This window comes from Chelonia mydas, chromosome 3 (assembly GCF_015237465.2).
Source record: "Chelonia mydas isolate rCheMyd1 chromosome 3, rCheMyd1.pri.v2, whole genome shotgun sequence".
Lineage (NCBI taxonomy): Eukaryota > Metazoa > Chordata > Testudines > Cheloniidae > Chelonia > Chelonia mydas.
This window is the reverse complement of record NC_057851.1, coordinates 169,570,944-169,596,184: the sequence shown is the minus strand read 5'-3', so window position 1 is coordinate 169,596,184 and position 25,241 is coordinate 169,570,944. Positions and strand designations below refer to the sequence as shown.

General features: G+C 39.9%; 1 protein-coding gene across 10 annotated transcripts in view; it reads left to right on the top strand.

Moving 5' to 3' along the window:
- The window catches only part of SRBD1 (S1 RNA binding domain 1), a 222,780-nt gene that overhangs the window by 35,202 nt on the left and 162,337 nt on the right, over window positions 1–25,241 (top strand). For all 10 annotated transcript variants that reach the window (XM_043543785.1, XM_043543783.1, XM_037895846.2 and 7 more), the window contains 4 exons: window positions 2,461–2,557; window positions 5,712–5,847; window positions 13,551–13,654; window positions 21,057–21,164. In XM_043543785.1, coding sequence (XP_043399720.1) covers window positions 2,461–2,557; window positions 5,712–5,847; window positions 13,551–13,654; window positions 21,057–21,164 — 445 coding nt within the window. The remainder of the gene's footprint in view (window positions 1–2,460; window positions 2,558–5,711; window positions 5,848–13,550; window positions 13,655–21,056; window positions 21,165–25,241) is intronic.

Below are 25,241 nucleotides of genomic sequence, written 5' to 3'. Positions count from 1 at the left end.
ATGGTAAATGTATAGGGCCAGTTATTCCAGCTTGCCCAATTTGACAAACCTAGGTTTTTCAGAGTACGAAGCATTTTTTATAGCTTTCTGTCTGTTCAGAGCCCTGTGCAGATGTTAAGAGATTGAATACCCATTTTACATGTGAAGAAACTTAGGGCTTGTCTGTACTACTGGCTGGATCGACAGGCAGCAATTGATCCAGCAGGGATCAATTTATCATGTCTAGTATAGACGGGAGAGCATCTCCTGTCGACACACTGCAGTGAAGACACCGCAGTAAGTAGATCTAAGTACGTTGTCTTCAGCTACGTTATTCATGTAGCTAAGTTGTGTAACTTAGATTGATTTCTCCCTCCTCCCACCCCGTAGTGTAGACCAGCCCTGGATCAGATTTGCATAAGGCTGCACGTTGTCCCTGGAGAGCCAGGTTTAGAAGGTGAGACCTTCTGGTTCCTCCAGGCCATGCCGCCTTACTGGCAGAGATCCTGAGCACTCATAACTTCTGCAGTCTTCAGGACTGCAAGTGCCCATCACTTCTTAAAGTGAGATCTCATGTCAAGTAGGGCATTCCAAAAATGAAGAATATACAATTGTTGGCCCTGGCCAAAATTTTGGTTTAGTAAACTTGACCAGTATCATATAGAAAATCTGGCAGAGCCAGGGATAGAACAGAGTTCCCCTGCTCATGTGGACCTCCCTTAACCAGAAGACAAATTGTGCCTCAGTCTTCCTGTGCCTTTCAGTTCTCATTCACTAAGCACCTGAGGCAAGAATTCTATAGGAAGAGGTAGCATTCGATCATATTATTAGAGGCTAGGTCACGGTGCATATGCATGAGTGCATAGAATTAAGGTTGCTTTGGCAGCCTTAGTTCTGGTATTTCCTAATTTGGAGTGCTTGACCTTAACATTCGTTGAAGCTTTTTTCTGTGTAACTCTCTACTTTTTATTTTAAAAAGAACAAAAGGCAAGAGCAAATTCTGTAATGTGTAACTGTGGTGCCTCATCCCGTGCACCAGCAGCAGAGCTTAAATTCTAAAATTTCAGCACTGCAGCACAGACTTCTAGCATTTGAAGTAAAGGATTAACTGTAATAACTTGGTTGCAGGATTAGGCTGTTACCTTTGTGGACCAATCACTGGAGGGTGTAACACTCTGGAACAGTGCTTTACGTATATGTAAATAGTCTGTTTTACAATCAGCAGACTTAGGCATGTAGATTTGGCAGATTCTTTTGAGAAGTAGTGCAGCTAAATGGTGTTAAACTTGAGTGTGCAGTATTGAAGATACGAGTTTTTGCTTGGCTTGATTGCTCTCGGTGGGACATGAAGCCTTGCAGAGTTGTGAGGGACACAATTGGTTTAACAGGTGAGTCTAGAATTCATGAAGTGTATCAGAAGCAGGAAACCTGCAAAACAGTTGGTGGGTCTGCTGGATTATCGGGGCTTAAAAGGAGCAATTAAGGAAGATAAAGACATTGCTGAGATGTGAAATTATTTCTTTACATCCCTCTTCACCTCTGAGATTGTTCAGGGGATTTCTAACCTGGACGTGCTCCTTTCTGGTAATAAAGAGGAGGTACTCTGAGTCTGTGGTGTCAGAAAAAGAGGCTGAGGAGCAAACTGATAATTTACAAAGCAAATTAGTCACCAGGTCAGAAGGTACGTCTAAGAGTTCTGAAGAAGCTGAATGAAATGGCTGAGCTACTAACAAAAATATTGCAATCTCTCATTAAAAACAGCCAGTGTTCCACACAATTGGGGTGTAGCAAACATTTTTGTACCTATATTTAAAAAAAAAGGCTATAGGAATAATCCTTGGAATAACAGACCCTCTAAGACTTACATCTGTACTGAGCGAAATGGTTGAAATAATTAAAAACAGAACAAAAAAGCATCGGGAAGATCAGGCAGCCTTAATACAGGGATTGCAATGTGCTCCCCATGTAATACTGAAGTTTGTAGCATTTTGTGGAAAGGTACTCAGGATTGCAACAACGTAGTATGCTTTAAAAAAGTGACATGGTAGGTAGTGGAAGCGTGTGATCCTCTCTTTTGCTTACTTATCTTGCGTGAACTCTCTTAATCTGTATACAAATATCTAACTTTATTATTTTTATTATTTCTAATGTATAATAAATGTGAAGCCCAAGCAAGTACTTTTAGAATAAGGTATTGATGTTTGATATCCTTCTCTCAATTAACATTGCCTTTTTTTACAGTAACATAATTAATAATCTGATATTAATTTTAGATGTTTTGGAAGTGATGGCCAGATGATATTTACTAATTCCATCAATTTGGTTTTTTTACTGCAACAGTCCAGATTGTTCTAGTATCTTGTATTTATTTCCTTTCCGCTTGTATGTATTTAGGGATATGTTTTATTACTGATGAGATTACTTAGTTATGTTCGGGTTTTTAGATTCTTTATAATAATTAACAGTATGTTTTCATTTAAGGACTTACAACCATTCAGGAAGTAGAGGCTGGAGTACAACACATCCTTGCTGACATGTTTGCTAAAGATAAGGATACACTGGATTTCATCAGGGTATTGTAAGTTTCAAAGTTTCATGGTCAGTCACTTATTTTGCAGGTTATATGGCAAAATATATATTGGTTATAAGCAAATTCTGTCTCTTTGTGTTTGGCCAGAGAATTTGCCCCATGCAAATGCTGGGAAAGAAGTATTGTTGGCTTATCCCTCTCTCTGCATACACACAGTCCTTAGTCCTGTGCCTGGCAAACTTATTCAGGACCAGAATAGAAGAAATCTGTTGTGATCAGGACAGGATATTTAATCTCCCAAAGCCTGGATTTAGAATGTCTTTCACCAGCTTCAGTCATGATAGCCCCGTGAATTGTTCTCCCCCTCAGTTTTAGGGGGATTGAAAATTGGAAGGAAAATTTTCCATCCCTTGCAGCTTTTCAAGTGCTTGCCAGTAAGTAGTATGCATACAGATTAGGCCCTCAGGGCCAGCCTGAGACCTAGTGTAATCAGGTGCAACCCCTTTTACTTCAGTTGCGCCCACTTAGGCCAGGGCTTGATGCAGCCTATAAAGGTTAATGGCTAATTTTCTGTGGTTTAATTCTTAAAGCATAGTGTCAGTATAATTAAAACAGTGTGAAGATAATAGTCTCCTGCTTTAATATAAATGCCAAAGCAAAGCAGAGAGATTTATTTTCAAAGCAGGAGACGTTGATCTTTGACTAAATTTGAGTAGAATGAATTTATTTTTGTTATACCAAATGCTGACTTAGATTTAATTGCTTTATCTGATGAATATCGATGCAGTAGAGTGACAGTTACTCTTGCTGTGTTGTTATTACTCTCTTGCATTCTGGTTGGAATAGAAAACAGATTTAGTGCAACTGTTATCAATATGGAGCAATTTATCCAGAAAAAGTAATTTTTTTTAGCAGTGTACCTCATTGTGAATTGGGTAGGATCTGACTGGCTGATATAGATGGGGCCATACCAAATTCACTGCCATGAAAAACATGTCTCGGACCGTGAAATCTGGTCTCCCCGGTGAAATCTGATCTTTTGTGTACTTTTATCCTATACTCTACAGATTTCACTGGGGAGACGAGCATTTCTCAAACTGGGGGTCCTGACCCAAAAGGGGTTGGGGGAGGTCACAAAGTTATTGTAGGGGGTCACAATATTGCTATCCTTAATTCTGTGCTGCCTTCAGGGTTGGGTGGCTGGAGAGCAGCAGCTGCTGGCCAGGCACCCAGCTCTGAAGGCAGCGCCCCGTCAGCACCAGTTCAGAGGTAAAGGTGGCAATACCATACCATGCCACCCTTACTTCTGGGCTGCTGCCTTCAGAGCTGGGTATCTGGAAAGTGGCAGCTGTGGGCTGAGGGCCCAGCTCTGAAGGCAGCAAAGTGGCAATACCGTGACCCCCCCGCCAACCTTGCGACCCTCCTCCCCTCACAGCCCCTTTTTGGGTCAGGACCCCTACAGTTACAACACCATGAAATTTCAGATTTAAATATCTGAAATAATGAAATTTATGATTTTTAACATCCTATGGCTGTGAAATTTGACCAAAATGGACCGTGAATTTGATAGGGCCCTAATTATAAACCACAAAAGACAGACAGATAGCAACCTGTCCTTTATAAATGTGAGGATGGAATGCAGCAGTGTGGCGGATCTTTAACATTTCATTTTGAAGGCTGCTTTGCGTGAGAGAGATGCTCTTGTGGGCTAGCCACCCTGTTCTTTTACTACTTTGTTCTCAAAATATGTAATTCTGCAGATAACCAGAAAATTCTTAATGGAACACTGATGTCCTACACACTCGTATTTTGAGAAACACTGTTCTATTGTATCAGTCTAAACTACAAATTAAGAATTGTTGCCATGGAACATTTTCTTTTTTTTAAAGGGTATCCTAAAATTTAGCTTTCTAGCACATATTCCATCTACTATTATAAAGCCATAAATCCCACTGGAGCAGGGTATGCAAAGAAGCAAGTGATTATTGAGTTTGGTTAAATGCTAAAGTGAAATTTAGAGAGACAAGGTGGGTGAGGTAATATCTTTTATTGGACCATCTCCTCTCTAATATACTGGGACCAACCTGGCTATAACAATACTGCATACAAAGTGAAATGTAGGCATTTGCCAAACACATTATATCCTTGCAGCGTTCTGCAACCTCTGAACTCTATTTGTATGAAATGACAGGAGAAATAAACATATCTGAAAACTTTTTCCTTTTGTATTTGAACTTTATAATAACATTATGTGCAGTGAGAATGAATAATTGATTTAGGACTGTTTTAAAACAAACAGTTGTTTAAGGGAGTGGTCTATGTTGAAAAGAGGAATTATAATTTAACACACAATGTTAACAGGATCGTTTTTTGTATGGTAAATTGGAATGACATTTTAAAAAATATTATAAAAAAACAGTTTCATTTGGTTTGGTTGCACCAATCGTGGACAGGTTATAACTTTCATAAACTGGTTTTTAAAATACCATTTTAAAACTGGAGTCTGGATAGAAATCATTAAAGACTAAGGGTAACATTTTCAAAAGCACCTAATTGACTTTCAGTGAGACTTAGGCTCCCAAGTGCCTAAAGGGCTTGCCTACTTGGGGAAATTATCCAGCATAGCCATTCCGGAATAGCTACTCCAGTGTAATTTAGCGACTGGATATAACTCCTTGGTGTAAACACTCTCTTCCGGCATATTTTAGATAGTATGTTCACATGAGGAGTTGTTCCAAAATAGCTATTCCTAAAGTGGGGAGCCTTCCTAAACCTCCAAAATGGCTAGTCTCCAGGCTTAAAAGACCTTTTGGGACCAGCCAGTTTCATAAAAATTAAAACTTGCTTCTCATCCACAGTACTGTCATCTCTTGGCTAGTGAAAACCCACCAAACTGCAATGTAAAAGGAGCCTTTGGGCTCCCCACTTGGATCACTCTTGAGAAGGATAAGGCTCAGCTTTTCTGAGCTCTCCTTGAAATTGTTTTGCTGGCCGCATATTAACTATGTCTTATGATTTCATTCTCGTTCCTAAGACATATTATGCAATTCTCCTTATGATGATTATGACATAAAATGCAATTGAAAACAATAGTATCAGCTATTTATTTCTTTAGGATTTTGTGTTTTAACACAAACTCCAGTTACACTATTAAAGGCTTCATGTCATATCACCCAATTAACTTACTCTTCTTTGTATTTAGATGTCAGCAAAGGTACATATGTATCCAGTCAGCCTTGGCAAAAGTGTCATCAAAAAATGTAAATGAGAAAGATGTTAACAAATTCCAACTGTACCAGAATTTTTCTTGCAATATTAAGAACATTCAGCATCACCAGGTACGCATTATGAATATGCTATTGATTTTCTTTATAATGGTAACTGACAGCATGTATGCTTCTCCTAGACAAATATGCTGCCATATGTATTTCCTTTAAAAAGTGAGTTTACCCATTTTTTTTACTTCAGTGTTCAGTCGCCTGAGGTAATGAAAGACTCTCTCGTTTCTTGGAAAAGTAACTTGGAAGGTTAAACCACATGTTAAAAAATTTAAGTGGGAATTGAATACAAGGAGTGTTTGTCTAATTGAAGTGTCTAATTAAAGCAAATGTATTTAAAGAGTTGGCAGGAGAGTGCTCAATACCAGTGAGATCCATTTGCTGAAGGATAATATGGCACATGGCCTGTTTTTTCAATAAGCAGGTACCAAGCATTTGGAGGAAAAGGGGGAAGGTTAAGTAGTTTATCCTGTCAAGGATAAGAAAGAATATAGGTTACTTTACTAGTTTTTCACTAAGAGTTCTAGCTGGATTTAAAAAACTGTGAAATAGAATTAAACACACTTTTTTCTTGGTAGTTCTTTGGTCATGTCGTCTTCTGTTTGCTGTAACACTGAGTGGCTCAGAGACCATCCACATGGGCAAAGAGTGCTCTGAGCTGCTCAGCATTACACCTGTCAGTTGAAATTGGTGCAAAGCAGCAAGAAAAGGTTAGATAATTGTAGTTAAAGGTGACCTGCAAATATAGTACTTAAAAAAAAAAAAAAAAAAGTATTCAGCAACTTCACTTGTGCTGAATGCTTCAAATAACAAGGTTAAGGGAAACATTCAGCATATAACATACTGAAGACATAGGTAGTATTTTTCTTGTTTGGCAGGTGATCAGTCTTCTGATCTGTGAGGTCTCTCTGATAGTCTTGAATGATAACTATAGAGCTGTAGGACTTCAAAAGGGAATATGGGAAGAAAGCAATTTCGGCACTGGAGCGGAGCTTTCTCCATTGATGTGCAAGGTCTTACACGCCCATCAGTACATATGCTGCTCCAAATTCTTAATCTCAGAAAGAGAGATGCACACTTCAGGTATTGCTCTGAATATTCTAAGTGTAGAGAATTCTGCCCTGATGGGGTGACAGGCAACATGTGTACCTTCTGGCCACTGTTGTATTATTTAAACGAAGAACCTTCGTTAATCCACAAGAAGTGTCTAGATTTGTAGATGGCTGTTTCTGCTTCTGCTCTTGTATAACATTTCTTTATTTCAGTCACACTGTCTTCATTGGATTGTCCTGTTGCCATTTTAAAAAGCCATGTGAGGTTTTGCCTGCTAAAGTTGATTTTGACTTTTGTTTTGCATTCTCCTGTGTGTTTTAAAGTGGATTTGTTATGCTGAATACTTGCCAGAGAGGTACTGAGGTTTGAAATTAGTTCACTTGTAATAATACAAAGATTACATTATTTCTAGCAATCTGGGTATTGGGGAACGGATGAAATTATTACTAATAGTTTTAATATCCAAACTCTTGGTGTAAATGTGTAAGAGGTCCCTGCTATACTCTTTTTATTAAGTGTCAATGTTTATAGCATTTTATCATATTTTTACAGTAATTGGTCTGTAGAGGTTTACATTAATGAAGTCTGAAGAGCTCAATTAGCTCAAGCCTAGACTATCATTTTTACGGTATTTCTTATAAATCATTCATATTCTATCATAAAATACTGTGGTGTGACCAGTTTGTAGATCCCTATCGGAGATTGTTTTTCATTTGAAAAAAGAAAACTTCAACCATTGCAAACTGATCAGTTTCTCCATTACTGAAGTGGAGGCAGAAATAGATTGCTGTTAGAATGCGTAATAAAGATATAAGATCACACAGTGTGTCCTAACATGGCTCACTGAGTTATTAAGAATAAATCAACATCTATCCACGTTTCACCACACTGAAATCATGCAAATTAGAGAGAGAAAAACCCTGTTACCTTTTTTCGACTAGCCCCACTTCAGGATCATTTCCCTAACACGTTTTCTAGCGCTTTGTCTTAATCTTATTTTAAATGCCACAAGTGATCTGTAGTCTCCATCACAGTTTCATAGAACACTAAAATTATCAATGCATGTTTGTGTGATGACTCCATCTTGGTCATGGCATGAGATTGAACCCGGAAAGCACCTCCAGAGCTGAAAGCATGAGCCTCTACAGTTTAAGTTAAAGAACCAGGTCCTGTAGCTGGGAAGGGTTAGAAACTGATGCCCTCTGGTGACTCCGCATAGAGGGGGACAAAGAACACATTAAAGTGTGTGTGTTTTGTTTGCACAGTATGTGATTTCAAAATGCATAGGTGCTAACTGTTACTTTCTCAGTGTCTGGAGTCTTTTTCTGAGAGCAGTATTATGTTAGACTCATGAGTCAGGCCCCCCAGAATCATGAGATTGGCTTGAAAACCCCATTAAAATCCTGAAAATCACGTAATTAAATACATTTGAGTGCTTCTTATTTCCCTTCTGCTTTTTGAGCCATATTTGCAAGCTTTTCTCTACAAAAACAAAGGCTCCAAATTTACTTTAAAAAAGTGAAATTGAGATTTATATGAATGGTTTTTAAAATATTCTTCTATAATGTTGTAAATGTGAAAATCGTGCTAGGGCCTGAGAACCAGAACACTTAATTGCCTAATTTTTTTTTTTTTTAAAAGTGACTGACCAGTTTACTTTCATCGTCCAAACTGAGTGAAGAGAAAAATAAACTAAACATCATAAATGGTGAAAAAGTAAATTTAAACTTTTAAAGAATTCTTGCAGCTTCAGTAATCTAAGGGTTTTTTAAAATGCACATTTTATGTTGTGTTCCTCTTGAAAAGTAGAAGGATCTCTTGGGAAATTGTCCAGGATTCTGTTTCTCTCTCCTTTTTGAAGATTAAGCAACAAAAACCAACAACAACAAAGGAATGTGCCTCTATTGCTTTTGCAAAACTAGGAGCCTTTTTCTATCTTGATCAGCCTATAAACTTTTCTTCAGTCCCCATCTCCAGTGAATCCATGACCAACTTCCTTTGATTCATCATTCGCTTATGTCCTCACTGGACCTTACTTTTGTTGCCTTCTCGCCAACTCTACTCTACTGAATCTTTGTCTGTCATACTTCCTGAAAAGTCTGTGTTGTTTGCATTGTGGCAGTGCCTAAGGGCCCAGCCGGGGTTAGGTCTCGTGCTAGGCACTGTACAAACATAATTGACAGTCTGTGACCTATGGAGTTTACAACCTAGATCTTCTTTTTTTAAAAATACAAAATACCTTCTCTCTTGTCATACTCTCTTCCTAATGTCAAAACACCTTTCTCTTTCTAACCTTGCTTGCTAGGAAAAAAAAATCTTTGTTTTTTGTTTTTTCACCTAGTATTTTATTTCTCTTTCAACTTGGCCCTCAGTTTCTGAAAATCTTGGTCATTCCCCACCCTGAATTTATTTCCTACCTAATCCTTGCAACCCTGAAAGCTATGTGGTTGCACTTTCACTTGTGGCGCTCTGGATTAGAACTCTCCTTCCCTCCAAATCAGTGAGAGTCACTTCCTCTTTAAATAACGTCTTTTCTCCTGTACCTATTATGACTTTCAGTAAAGAATGTTGTGATCTTCCATATTAAGGAGGCCATACATAATGTGCACTGAAGAGGGGACAGATAAACTCATTAGAAGAAATCCTCTTTTTCAGTCCATTGTTTTTTAAGAAGCATGTCTGTAAATGATGTGGGGAGCTTGGAAACTTTAGGAAGAATCTGTGAAATTTAAAAAAAAAAAAAAAAAAAAAAAAAAGATTCCCTACATAAAAATTACACTGAGAATGCTAAGCACTCAAGTTAGGCAATACTCATAGATAAAGTTCTATGAACAACCTTAATTCTGCCCTGTGTTCACATAGGTTACAAGGTCTTGAATTACATTCATATGCTATTTGTCATGTAATAGAATAAGTTGTTTATTCTTTGACAAAAATTAATTTTGTATCTGTTTGCCATTCAGAATCATGTATCTAATAAAATCATGTATATAAAAGTACACAATAAGTTGGTCTTATTCTAGATTTGTAGTGTGAGTAACACTGTACAGTAAAAGCTGTGTTATCTGGTACTTTACCAGCCAGAAAGCTCTGTAAACCGGCATTTCTGATCTTCATTGAAAGTCTGGTTTAGAGTCCAGTTGGCATGGACCTGGCTCTGTGTGGCTTCCCGGAAGTGGCAACATGTTCCTGCTGCTCCTAGGTGGAGGAATGTCCATGAGGGGTTTGGAGTGCGGGAGGGGGTTCAGGGCTGGAGGTTGGGGCGTGGGAGGGGGTGCTGGATCCGGGTGGTGCTCACTTCGGGTAGCTCCCCGCAAGCAGCGACCTATCCCTGCTGCTCCTAGTTGGAGGCGCTGCTAGGCAGCTCTGTGTGCTGCCCCTGCTCTGCCCTGACTGCTGGCTCCACAGCTCCCTTTGGCTGGGAACCACAGCCAATGGGAGCTGTGGGGGTGGTGCCTGTGGGCGGAGGCAGTGCGCAGAGCCTCTTAGCCAAGCTTCTACCTAGGAGCAGCAGGGACAGGTTGCTGCTTGTGGGGAGCTGCCCGAGGTGAGTGCCATCCAGATCTGGCACCCCATTCCCATGCCCCTGTCCCAAGCCTCCTCCTGCACCCAAACTCCGTCCCAGAGCAAGCGCTCCACGCCCCCTCCTGCGCCCCAATCCTCAGCCCTGCGCCCAAACTCCCTCCCTCTTAGTTAACTGGAATTTTTCACTTACTGGCACTCCTCCTCCCCCCCTCCCCGCTCCAACATGCTGGATAAAAAAGCTTTTACTGTACTAGTGAAAACTTTAATTGCATCAAAGGAAGGATATGAACTGAACTGGATGGAGAAAAAAAGATAATTCCTGGTTGCTGAATAAAACAAATAAATTAAAATATAGGTCTTGATAAATAACTAAACAATGTCATCTTCATTGTATGTATATCTTTACCTTTCTTGAGGGTGCCTCCTGTCTAGAAGATTTTGCTGCACATTAAAGATAGTAGTTACGTACCTTTTTTTCCTCTAAGGGTATGTCTACACAACAACTAGACGCCAGCCGCGGGTGTCTAGTTGCCGAGTAGACATACCCTAAGAGGAAAGAGGTTAACATGTCCTGCCCTTTTAGGATGCCAGCTGTTCAGGTAGGGGACTTATATATTACAGCACTTAGCATATTTTAGTCACTGCCACAATATAAATAATAGACTGAACCTCCACCACAACATCTTGACATTGTCTGACTTGCTGTAAACATACTAGTGCTTATGCATTAGTCTCTTTGGTTCTTCTTTTCTATACCATGTGGCAGGAAGACATAATTGGGTGTGGGGGGGAGGGGGAGACCGATATGTAAAATACCATGGTTTAGGCATAATAGCTTCAGTACCATTTTAAAAGTGTGATTCAAAAGAAATATTTAAAGTTACTGAAAGATGTAAATGGAATATATTAATTCAAGACTACTGCTGCTTATTTTAAGGCTCTCTGATAAATATGTGATCAGAAAGTTCTGTGAAATAATACACAAGATGTTATGTATTCAATAGCTAGAACTGAGTCTGGTGTATCGTTGTGTCACTGGATTAAATCCCTGCTCCTGTTTTGTTTTTAGAAGTTTTTTTCCCCCATCACTAGTCTATGATAGTGTAACTCCTATCCACTGGATCCATTCCAGTCTGTTAATACAGACACGATTTAGGCTGGAGAAAAATGTAGTTTATGTTCATTGTAGCTGTTTGTGGAATCTGCCGCCAAAATTGAATACATTCATTGCATTACGTGGGGAAATTGATTAACTGCTTGCCATATTTAATTGAGGCCCTTTTCAATTTATATTTTTTCTGCAGACGCTCATCATTTAGAACAGACTAAATTGAGTGTTAAATTATAAAGTTGGTAAAAACATTTGCTAGTGAGAGAGAACTCTTTTTTTGCTAAGTTCCAACTCAGAGCATTTTTACTGCCTAGTTATAAGCCCTTGTAAATAACGTGTTTTAATTAAAACACTGACCCTTTTATTATAATGTTGTGAATGGTGGCACTATAATTCTATATCAGATACAGTATGTTGTTTATCCTGAACATCATTCTGATTTCACTTTAGCTTGACATTAACTTTGTCTTTTTATATATATATATATGTATAAAATTGGAATAAACATGAAAGTATTTGATTTGTTAAAAATGTCTTTCTAATTTCTGCATGAAAACGTTTGCTTTGGCAGTCAAGGTACCTGATGCTATAATATTTCACATGCAATTTTTATTATTAGCTTTTCTTGTTCAATTATATGTCAGGCCTGGTATGTCACAAGCACAGTAAAGCTGAGGAATATAAATTGGTACTATGTCCTGGAGTCATTTTAAACCATCGTATTTAACATATGTGACATGTCTGAGTTAGCTAGTGATTGAATTAAAGTTCATGATTGACACAGAATGCTCTGTTGTGACAGTGTTTATGGCCTGTAATACACAGCAACATGTGCAGCAATACAGGAATATCAACTTTTAACAGCTTTTTTTTAATGGAATCTACACTTCTAATGTTTAAGGAGTATGTGGTGGTGGAGTTTAACTTAGTAGAAAAAAAGGAAATAAAACTGAAGCATAAAAACCAGTGTTCTCTTCTATGCAGTTGCTTGCAAATTGCATGCTTTACGTTTATTAAATTCCTTATTCTGAGGTTGCATTGCCTAAAAGATATCAGTATAGGGCTTGATGCGAATAGAAGGACTCCCATTGACTTACATGGGATTTAGCCTAGGTTCATAGGGACAAACTTCCAGTAATTACCTCTTGAATTGTGACCCCAGATTTGCATGTTAGTCACAGATGCCCATAAAAAACCCAGAATGTGTATTGAAATAGAATTGAAATAGATTTTGTCTTTCCAGACCTGCTAGTTCATTAGTCTAAGTGCTGCTTTTGTGCACAGATTCTTTCTCTTGTGAGCACAGATGATTGTGTATTCAATATGTGCAGTGATTTAAAGGCTGGTATATTAATGTTAATTTGAAAATGAGGTCCAAAATGTTTTAAGGTTTCCTAGGGGTGAGTAATGAAAAGTTCAACTTTTACAAATCAAACTGATTACCTTTCTTGTCCCACATTCTGCTGCAGACGGACTGATTTTAATTTGGGTTGCTGTCAGTACAAATAGGGAAACCAGGAGCATAAATGTAGCTCTGTCTCTTCTGTAGTCTCCTGTTTTGATTTGAATCACTTTCCATTTTGTTTAGTGAAAGTTTGAACTGAGGTTGTACAAGGGCAACACCTCAGTGGATAAATCAGTGAATTAACAACTGGCTAATTTCCTGTTAGATTTTTTTTTTTTTTAAAATATATATAGAGAGAGTGTGTGTGTGTGTCTGTCTGTCTCTGTATGTAATATATGTATACATACGTGTGTGTGTGTGTGTGTGTGTGTGTATATATATATATATATATATATATATATAATAAAAGAGAAACTGGATTCTCAAAATGAAATTGGGATTTTTACTCTGGTGAAACAATATACTGTATTCTGCTATGGCGTGATTTTATTTAAGTTTAATTTTGGATGTTATCTAGACAAACCAGTATTTTGTGAACTGTTTTACTATATAAGCAGCATGACTTACTCCAGAATGTCAAGCAAATGTGTATACAAATGTTGACTTGATAAGTTTATCTTTTGGGTATTTTGTGTGTCATCTGTCTTTGCCATTTATGTTTGCACTCAGATTCTGGCCATTAACCGAGGGGAAAATCTGAAGATCCTGACAGTGAAGGTCAACGTTCCTGACGGGGTGAAGAATGAATTCTGTAGGTGGTGTGTCAATGAAAGGTCTGTGTATATATATGTGTGTGTGTGTGTATATATATATTCTTACTGAAATCATAGTTTTCTATAAGCAGCTTCATACTAAAATGCACCTCACATCTTGTTACATTAAGAAAATAGTTTTAAACAAATGTTTAACTTATTAGATGAGTTTAAATTTGTGAACAGCTAGATCTCATTCTGTATTTCCACCTACTGCAGACTTATTATTTTAAGGAGGATGTTTTTGGATGTATCTTGAGAATTCTGGCAGCATTCTTTAAGCACCTCAAATTCTAAAATATTTGAAGATTTACTTTGTAATGCATTTTGAAATTTTTACTGTATGCCCTTTGTACAGGGACATGTGGTAGAAGAACATTAGGATAAAATATTAGTGTATTTTGAAGCTCTGAAGCATCTGGCACCAGCCACTATCAAAAGACACTATATAGGTTTAGATGGTCTGTTGGTCTGACCTACTATGGCTTTTCTTATATTATAGTCATATGTAGTGATTATACTGTCTAAAATAGTCTATCTTCATTCATTAAAAATCTTGTGCCAAAAATATGAAAGAACATTCCTTATTTCTAATGAAAAATACCCTTTTTAAAATAAAGGAAGTGTAACTACTCCAAAGTCACTATATAATTTGATACTTTGGAATGCATTCTGTATACTTTCAGGATTATCATTTATTGATATTGTTTCTTAAATATTACTTTTAATTACCCCAGAACCTAAATATGATCTGTTTCCCCATAATTCTCATCACAGATGTCTTGACAACTGACTGTGTGCTGTTTATATAGGCTAGTGGTTAAAGCAGAGAATTGGGAGCCCGGACTCAGGTTCTATTTCCGTTTCTTACTGAGTCTCTGTATAACTTCAGACATGTTACTTTCTTAAGATAACTCCTCTGTTGTGAGGCTTGTTTAACGTTTGCCAAATGCTCTGAGAATCTGTGGTGAAAGATGTGCTATAAGTCCTAGTTACAGTAATATTTTCTCCCGTGCTTCGCTATTTCTAGGTCTTGGTCCCTTCCCTTCCCAGCTTCCTTCCCTTCAGTGTCAACTGGAGCCCAGCTATCTGCTTTGCAAAATTCTCCTGACCTTATTTGCTTATCTTGCTTGCATACACAAAATATCTGGGCTGGGTTTTTCCAAGGATCCAAAGGGTGTTAGGTACCCAATTCCCATTGTGAAGGATCCTTGGAAATCCTGATCTTGATGTGTAAAATTTAATTAATGTGAAATAGTGCACAGACAGGAAGAAAGACCTTGCTAATGTCTGAATACATAAAAAGGATAACATACTATGGTATGAAATTTAAATTATACACCACAGAAAGTGTGTAAGTGGTTAAAAGTGGTTTGCTCTCTTAGTATAGTGTTCCTTAATGGTAAGGTCCTTGGGCTTTTCTGAGCTGTTATGATTCTTGATCACAGTTAAAAATCCATTTTAGTTCTTACATATGCTACAGACCGAACTGTTTCCCAGTATAGTATTGTCTACAGCAGAGGTCCCCAAACTGTGGGGCATGCCCCAGGCCAGCCCCCACATAGGGTGGGGAGAGAGCGCCACCCAGATACGCTTCTGACCCCTATCCCAGCTGCTGGCCTTGCGCCCAGGGATCTGCTGCTGGCCCTGCACCCTGGGTCCCGGCTGCCAGCCTCAGCTCCGCCCCTGCTCTCACCTGTGGCTCCAGCCTCAGCCCCCTTAGCCCTGTCCGCATCCTCCCCTCCCAGAGCTACGTCGCTGGTCCTGGGGGGCAGGGGGTAGACAGGTAAGAGAGGGCGTGAGGTAAAAAGTTTGGGGATCACTGGTCTACAGTGTGGAGAGAAAATATCTGTAACTGTCTTAAAAAGCTGCATCTACAATAGAATTCAGCAACAGCATGAGTGAGTCACTGTCAGTGGAACATTTTGTGCTGCTACAGGAATGACAGTTTAAAATGTAAATTTAGATATTTTTGTCAGTCTTCCAGTGCTAAGAGGAATAATGACCTCAGAAATTGAACATTTGACTCAAGAGTCAATATGTGGTCTTTCTGACGTTTTTCTAATTAAGGGCCAAATTATTTTCTCTCAAACAAAAAAATTCCATAGGAGACAATTCCAGTAGATTTTGATGCATGAAAATCTATGCTAGATTCTACACTTTTCCACTGGATCTACGAGTGCACATCTGATCACCAGAAGAGTTTCCTAATGTTACTGAACATTAGGCCATCGTTGGCCAGCCATCTTCAGTCTTGAGCTGGTTTGAACAGGAGGATGAGAATAAATACACTCCCTGGTACCACAAATTCTAAACAGGTTGATCTTAGCTCCTCATTCGTCTCATGTACAAATGTAATGCCATATAGCTTACTGCATTAGACCCAGGCGTAGGTCTTTTTGGACTGCTCTGAGGTAGGGATTCTAATGTATACAGTGCACCAGGTCTGCTTCTGTGATTTGCAGCCCAGTCAGTATTCTCTGTGCCACCTTGCTTCATCCCATATAATTGATTTGTGTAAATTGGAGGCAGTCCTCTTTGATGATACTATTACAAAAGCTTTTTTCCCCATTATCATTTCTTTCATATACAGTCACACTTGTACACTGAAATTCATCAGCAGTTCACATAAGGATACATCTCATTTCTTACCCAGTACTTTAAATCAGTGCTTTAAATACTGTATATCTTTGGGGACAGATTTTAGATGCTTCTTCAACTTTTTGTCACCTTGCTAACATATACAAAGGAGACTGTCATATAATATACAGTAGAACCTTAATTTTATGAACATCAGTCTTACGAGTGACCAGTTATATGAACCATTTTTCCTTACAGAAGACAAATGAAAAAAAAATATCACATAACGAAAGTGAAAGTAAGAAAAACAAGTTGACATCTTATCTCATTCTGATGCCTTCAGGGCACTGGATATTGCTTTGCTGTGGTTTGAAGGACAAGAAGAGAACAAAGCAGTGCACCAAACTGCAATTAATGCAACATATCTACTGTAATGTTGAGATGTTGATTTTACAAACTCCTCAGTCCCCAATCATTTTAATAGAGGTTCTACTGTAGTGTTATTCTGAGGTGGGTCACTGCAAATCCCAAAGCTTTTTTTCTTATTCTTGTGCCTCCTAGGATTTGAAGAGAGATGTCAGTGCCCTATATCCCTATTACTTACCTATTCACTTGCTTCTCATCACTGTAGTGTCTGAGTGCCTTCCAATTACTTATGGAGAGAACATCTGAACATTCATGGCAAAACCAAACCTAGAACCCAAATATCCAGAGAGCGGAAAGTGCCCTCTCCACAAAACAATGCTATTTCCTACTGTTAAATTAGTAGTTAATACGCTAACCTTTAATTTGTTCTCCTGAGGCAGTCTTCAGAGATAACATGCCATTGAGAGGAAAAGGGGAATTAGAGGGTGATAGGCCTCTTTGAAGACTCTATAGCCACTAATGTGGTGTAAATCAGAAGGGCTGGAGACTGGAAACTGAAGATTATATTGAAACTCACTGGGATGAGCACCCACTGCTAGAACTGCCATTGTGGTTGGGCCAAATTCTAGAAAATGGCTGGTTTAGCCTGTCCAGAATTGCCCCCTGCAGTACTCCCAACTCTGTATCTAACCCCCTCTTATGCAGCAGGACCACACTGATCACTGAGGAGGAGGATGGATTTGCACTGAAGTTACTCTGTAAAAACAGAATCACTTGGCTTGAGGGGACGGTGGATTTTATTTTTTTCCCCTCCTCTCAGGATGAAATTCTCAAATCCCACATAAGGCCAGAGTTATCATGCATTAAATAGCTGTTCTTATGAGTGACTTCCACCTTCCATGTATAATTAGCTAAATTCTCAGGAAAACAGATTATACTGCTGCCTTTTTGACTTGGGGTCTAGAAAACCAGCTGCGTTCTTTTTGGATCAGTCATTGTCACTGGTAATGAAGATTCCTCAGTTGAACTTTAACAATTGTGTTGATGATGAGGGTGCCCAAATAGAACCCAGCTCACTCTCCCACAGCTGTTATTTGTTATGCAGGCCCAACAGGAGTGCAGATATTTTTACCTTATTCCCTAGGGTAAGCAGATGCACTCAGAGAGAAGACCTGTTGAGTAAGAAGATGCTGTTTTCATAACAACTTTCCTGACCATTGCCACACTTAAAGTATTTTAGAAATTAATTCATTCTTCATTAAATATTCCAGAAAAAAACACTTTGCGGAGTAGAGATTAATTAGGTTCAAATTATCTTTCAAGAGCTATCTAGAGGTGCTTTAGCTCCATTCCAGTGTTAAGCTTTGTTTCCCTCTCTGCCCCCACAAGTAACGGAATATGTGTGTGGGTTAAAAAACATGCTATTTATTCACAGGCTGTTTATTGAATACGTCTTCTGGATGTTTTTAGTTTCATGACGAATTGTAGAATGTGGTTCTGTAGTATTTATAGGACTTCTCACTGAATATCACAAAATCATTTTATTAGTCATTCGTGGGTAGCATGCAGTCAAAAATATCTGCTGTGATGAGCTATTTGTGGATAAGAGATCTACTAATCAGCCTTAATAAGAGAGAGAGGGAACCTGATGTCTGCTGTCCAAATGCGTTATTATCTCCATCAGTATAGTCAGTTTTACCACCTGTACAAATTTCTGGTAATAGAATTGGGTAGGAATGAGAGCAAAGGAAATCCTGCACCTGTTTTATGTGTATACCAAAAAATCCTCTCTGCAACAAAGTATAACAAAATTGTTGCCAAAAATTGTTAGTACAATGTTAAGGTCATGTGGCTAAGCACTCAAAAATAATGAAATGGTAAAACAAGGTCCTTATGTAATCTTTAACTCCCCATGTATGTATTTATCAAGGTATGGTGTTTAATTAGATGATCACATACTACTTTTCAAATATAAATACATAAGAAAAGAATCTGTTTCAGGAGATAATTCCTTAAACAACTGAAAAGTTGTCTGGGCTATTTCAGAGAAGTTTGGGAGTCTTATTTCAGTGCAGTACAGACAAGATTAATACTCTATTTTTAAAAAATTAGCATAATTTTCAACTGCGCTCACACCTGGACAGATTTTCAAATGGCCACAACTCTCTCATTTTGTTAAGAACAGCTTTCTGAAATGTACCCAAATGTTTCCAGATAGAGCCCTGCCAAGTCCCTCCTACCCGCTCAGTGGACAACTTTAATTTTCTTGTATCTGGTAGGTAATTGCATGGGTTCTTGCTAATAATGTTGCTCAGAAAATAGCTTGGTGAGAAACAAAACCTTGGATCTGATCACACCTGAATTTTGGGGAAGCTTGAAATTCAGATCTGACTTCTGTGGCTTGGGTTGATGTCTTGTAGCAAATCGTAGCAGGGCCTTGTCTATCCACACAGTTGCACCACAGTAGAAAAGGTACAAGATAAGCATGGCTTACAAAATTCTGGGAGATTATTTTTGAATGAGATTTTGCTAGTCTCTGGAATTTGGTGTATAATTTAAGCATATCATTAACAGAACAAAAAGAAAATGCATGTACTGGGTATGTTTGCTTTTTTGCTGCTCCAAAACAAATAGACTGTTTTCACTTATAGAGATGTTAAGAAAATGTTTTAACTCAATTTTGTATTTGTTCTCCGTTCGCTGTCTGTAGTTCAGCACTTCAACTTTTATTTGACCTCCGTTGCCTTCCTTAACTAGCTGCCCTCTATTCACATCCATAACGCAGTAGTGGCATCCGCAGGAAATGCTTTGTCACATTTGAGGAAGTTGGGAATTGTAAATGAGGTGCATATAATGGAAGTGTAAAACTGATTTATTCATACATTTGGGATGAAGTTTGACTTGTTCTTTTTTCTTTTCAGCCCAAGTGGGAGGGAAGTTTTAATTTATTTTTGTAGTATTTTCTTTAAAATGAAGACAGTCTGAAATACCAGTTCGCTAAAAGTCCATAGTCTCCTCACCTTTTCTGACAGTAAAAGCATGTGCCAAGTTACAGTGCCTTCTTCCATTCACGACTGAAGATATAACTTTACAGCAGCGTTGGTGCAGTAATACTGGCATTTATAGAACATTATGCTGAAGCAATCCATATTAGAAAATGGTTTTGGTCTTTATTTTCTCTCTCTCTAACTATGGAAGCTTCTTCTTTCTTATCTTGAGGGGAGGGCAAGAAATAATCAGCTTAGTTTGCAGCAAGGAATTTTAGGAACAACTTTCTAACTATAAGGATAGTTAGTCACTGGAACAGAGAGGTTTGTGAATCCCTGCTATTGAAGGTTTTCAAGAACAGATTAAAATGAAAAGGAGTACTTGTGGTGCCTTAGATACTAACAAATAACAGAATGCCACTAGGCATCACCTTCAGCCCCCAACTAAAACCTCTCCAACGCATCATCAAGGATCTACAACCTATCCTGAAGGACAACCCATCACTCTCACAGATCTTGGGAGACAGGCGAGTGCTTGCTTACAGACAGCCCCCCAACCTGAAGCAAATACTCACCAGCAACCACACACCACACAACAAAAACACTAACCCAGGAACCTATCCTTGCAACAAAGCCCGTTGCCAACTGTGTCCACATATCTATTCAGGGGACACCATCATAGGGCATAATCACATCAGCCACACTATCAGAGGCTCGTTCACCTGCACATCCACCAATGTGATATATACCATCATGTGCCAGCAATGCCCCTCTGCCATGTACATTGGCCAAACCGGACAGTCTCTACGTAAAAGAATAAATGGACACAAATCAGACTTCAAGAATTATAACATTCAAAAACCAGTCAGAGAACACTTCAGTCTCTCTGGTCACTCGATTACAGACCTAAAAGTGGCAATTCTTCAACAAAAAAACTTCAAAAACAGACTCCAAGGAGAGACTGCTGAATTGGAATTAATTTGCAAACTGGACAACATTAACTTAGGCTTAACTAAAGACTGGGAGTGGATGTGTCATTACACAAAGTAAAACTATTTCCCCATGTTTATTTTCTCCCCCATACTGTTCCTCACGCATTCTTGTCAACAGCTGGAAATGGCCCACCTTGATTATTACTACAAAAGTTTTTTTTTTTTTCTCTCCTGCTGGTAATAGCTCACCTTACCTGATCACTCTTGTTACAGTGTGTATGGTAACACCCATTGTTTCATGTTCTCTGTGTATATAAATTTGTTAGCTCTAAGGTGCCACAAGTACTCCTTTTCTTTTTGCGGATACAGACTAACACGTCTGCTACTCTGAAAAGAACAGATTAGACAAACTCCTGTCAGGGATGGTCTAGGTATCCTTGTTCTGCCTCAGTGCAGGGAGGCTGGACTAAATGACCTCTTGAAGCCCATTCCAGCTCTACATTTATGATTTTGTGTGGTGGAAGTGTTTAATGGTGCCCTTTTTGTTTTTTTGTACAGGTGGAGACCAAAACGCTATGCAAAACCAGAGTTAATGAAGATATTGCATAATTCGGTGGAAGATTCATATAAACGTCTTATTTATCCGCTCCTCTGTAGAGAATTCAGGTAAACACTGCACTGTTTGTTTTCACAAAACCTGGTACCATGTAGAATTTAGTGTGTATCATTCAGCCAAGTAAAAATTAATAATGTTCAGTTTAGCCTGAAATAATCCAAAAGATATGAATTATCAATCTCAATTCTCAAAATTCAGTTTGCAACCACATTCAGGTTAATCTAGCTCAGGGGTGGCCAACCTGTGGCCCGGAGCACATGTGGCTCTTCAGAAGTTAATATGCGGCTCCTTATATAGGCACCGACTCCAGGGCTGGAGCTACAGGCACCAACTTTCCAACGTGCCAGGGGGTGCTCACTGCTCAACCCCTGGCTCTGCCACAGCCCTGCCCCCTCCCCTGTGCTGATTGGGGAGGGAAGGGACGGTGCTGATTGGCATGGCTGCTGGTGGGTGGGAGGCGCTGGGAGTGGGGTAGGGGAGCTCATGCGGGGCTGCTGACATATTACTGTGGCTCTTTGGCAATGTACATTTGTAAATTCTGGCTCCTTCTCAGGCTGGCCACCCGTGGTCTAGGTAAACAAGTGGTCTAAGCAGAAAGAGAAAATTTTTGACTTACATTATATTGTTTATATTACTAAGACACACTTTATTGTGACATGCGCTATCAGACGTTTTTAATAATCTGTAATCTTAATTTTTTTTTAAATTGACATTTTATAGACATTTTATTCCTATTAATTTTAATTGGAGAAAAAGTATTTAAAATGGTCAATAACTCAACTTCGGGAGGGAAAAAAGAACCCTATTTCATATGTTGGCTATACTTTTCATAATATTTTTACCTAACAAGTGCAGTTTAGAGTTTACATTACAATACTATAATCGGATCATTATCATCATCTTCACAATAAACCTTTGTCTCTGAAATTGTCCTAGACATCTGTTGTTTCCATTACACAATTGCCATTGCAATAATGCTGTCGCTGACATTGTTCTGACTCCATTTCGCGTACCTGTCTGAAAGAAACTGACAAAATAATTGCTCTTGTTGGAAGTGGCCCTTATATTTGTCATCTCCACTACATGATAAATATAGTAGTCATAATGTTGGTTTGATACTGTACTATGGATTTTGTGATGGCTCTGTAAAATAGTCTTATTTTCAATGACACTGTAATAGCTGTGTCATGAGATGAAGTGTCACATGCAAGCTATATCATTCTGTTTAAATAAACAGGAAATTTAAAAGTCAAAATTTAGTAGTATTTGAGTCTATTTTGCCATTGGTGGGTGGGAGTTAACTACATAAGTAGGCTCCAGTGTGACTGACTTAAGTCCCTGAAGATCACTTCATAGTTAGGCTGCCATTTTGGGCTTAATTTGCATCATTCCTTGCTAAAAAATCTAATGTGTGACTGGGGCCTTCTCTGGCCTTGGATTTTACCCATTGGTACAGCCCCTTGTGCAGATGGAGAAATCCATGGTTTGCCTTGCCTTTCCCCGTGTACACTATGGGGTTGTGTCACTGCAGCATTTGTGGCTGGCCACCTATAACTGTAATCAGGACACATGCCCCAGCCCTGAGTCCCCTCCTGTACACAAACTCCCTCCCAGAGCCCGCACCCCCTCCTATGCCCCAGCCCTGAGTCCCCTCCTGCACACAAACTCCCTCCCAGAGCCCGCACCCCCTCCCATACCCCAGTCCCCTGCCCCAGCCTGGAACCCCCTCCTGTACTCCAAACCCCACATCCCCAGCCACACCCCAGAGCCCACACCCCCAGATGGAGCCCTCCCCCTCCCCTCCACCAACCCCGTCCCGTGCCCTGAATCCCTCATTTCTGGCCCCACCCCAGAGCCCCCTCCTACACCCTGAACCCCTCAGCCACATCCTCCTGCCCGGAGCCCCCTCCTACACCCCAAACCTCTCATCCCCGGCCCCACCTCAGAGCTCGCACCTGCAGCCAGAGCCCTCACCCCCGCCCGCACCCCAACCCACTGCCTCAGCCCGGTGAAAATGAGCAAGTGAGCGAGGGTGAGCAATGGAGGGAGGAGGGATGGAGTAAGCAGGGGTGGGGCTTCAGGGCAGGGGGCGGGGCAAGGCAAGGGTAACTGGTTTTCTGCAATCAGAAAGTTGGCAACCCTACCCAATGTTGACAGGGTCTGAGAGTTGGGATTTCTGGGGTCTGTTCCCAACTTTGACACTGATTCACTCTGTGACCTTGGGTGAATCATTTAACTTTTTGTGTTTGTTTCCTCATGTGTAAAATGGGATTAATAGTACTCAAAGGGTTTCTTATGATGCTTGGTTATATCGGGGCAAGTTCTAGTCTGAGATGCCCACTTGGACTCTCATTATAGTAAATGGACGGCACATGAAAGCGTATCTGAAGGCTAAATTTGCATTTAAAGGTTTGTAAAGCGATACATGTAAAGCTTTAAAAGTGGACTTGTGAATTTCCTTGGTAACTGCAAGCTGGTATGACAGAATTTCACATATCCTATGATCGAGAGCTGAGGTGGGAAAAGGATTGAGGTATTCCCCTGAAAGCATAATTGGCCACATTCACTTGTCTGTGTCTCCCTCCCACAACTCCCTAGACTACTTCTGGCTTCTGAGAGAGCGGGAAACTGTCCCTTTTCCCTCCTAGATATGTGAGGGCTTTTCATTTAGCTTATCTCCCACTCTTCTTTGAAAGTGTAGGTAGGGGTGAGGTTGAGATGACACTAGACTCAGTTCTAAAGGTCATCTTGCTGCACTTCAACTTTCATCTGAGCTGACCATGTTTTGTGGTGGGTTTTTTGGTCAACCAGGCTTATAGAAGGTGTCGTGGTCCATTCCTCTTCTCCCTGAACCTCCTTCAAATCAGACTTCAAGTTAAGGTTGCTACAGTAAATATAATCCTTATACAAAATATATGACAAAAATATTGGTTAGTTGTGGTAACTGTCATAAATACTCCATAACTCTTACAGTTAATACATTAATAGGGCCCTACCAATTCAAATGCAAAACGTGTCACGGACCGTGAAATCTGGTCTCCCCCGTGGAATCTGGTCTTTTGTGTGCTTTTACCCTATACTATACAGATTTCATGGGGGAGACCAGCGTTTCTCAAATTGGGGGTCCTGAGCCAAAAGGGAGTTGTAGAGGGGTCATGGTATTGCCACCCTTACTTCTGTGTTGCTGCTGGCGGGGGGCTGCCATCAGAGCTTGGCATGTGGCCAACAGCCGCCGCTCTGCGGTCACCCAGCTCTGAAGGCAGAGCCCTGCCAGCAACAGCACAGAAGTAAGGATGGCAATACCATACCGCACCACCCTTCTGCCCTGCCACCTTCGGAGCTGGGCGGCCAGAGAGTGGGGGGTGCTGAGTGAGGGCCCAGCTCTGCAGGCAGCAGCGCAAAAGTAAAGGTGGCAATACCAGACCAGGCCATCCTTACTTCTGCGCTGCTGCTGGTGGCGGCTCTGCCTTCAGAGCTGGGCTCCCAGCCAGCAGCTGCCGCTCTCTCTGGCTGCCCAGCTCTGAAGGCAGCACCGCCGCCAGCAGCAACACAGAAGTAAGGGTAGCAGTACTCCAACCTCCCCCCACCCCCCCAAAACAATAACCTTGTTTCCCTGCCTTCCCCCCCCTCCCCAGCCCCCCAAAAAACCCAACCAAAAACAAACAACCTCCTTTTCGGGTCAGGACCCCCTACAATTACAACATCATGAAATTTCAGATTCAAATAACTGAAATCATGACATTTACTATTTTAAAAATACTATGACCATGAAATTGACCAAAATGGACCGTGAATTTGGTAGGGCCCTATACATTAGGTTAAGAATAATATTGATGTGAAAATCGACTTTGAGTTGCAAAAACAGCCATAACACACACATTCCAGATAGGTTTCAGAGTAACAGCCGTGTTAGTGTGTATTCGCAAAAAGAAAAGGAGTACTTGTGGCACCTTAGAGACTAACCAATTTATTTGAGCATAAGCTTTTGTGAGCTACAGCTCACTTCATCGGATGCATACTATGGAAAATACAGAAGATGTTTTTATACACACAAACCATGAAAAAATTGGTGTTTATCACTACAAAAGGTTTTCTCTCCCCTCACCCCACTCTCCTGCTGGTAATAG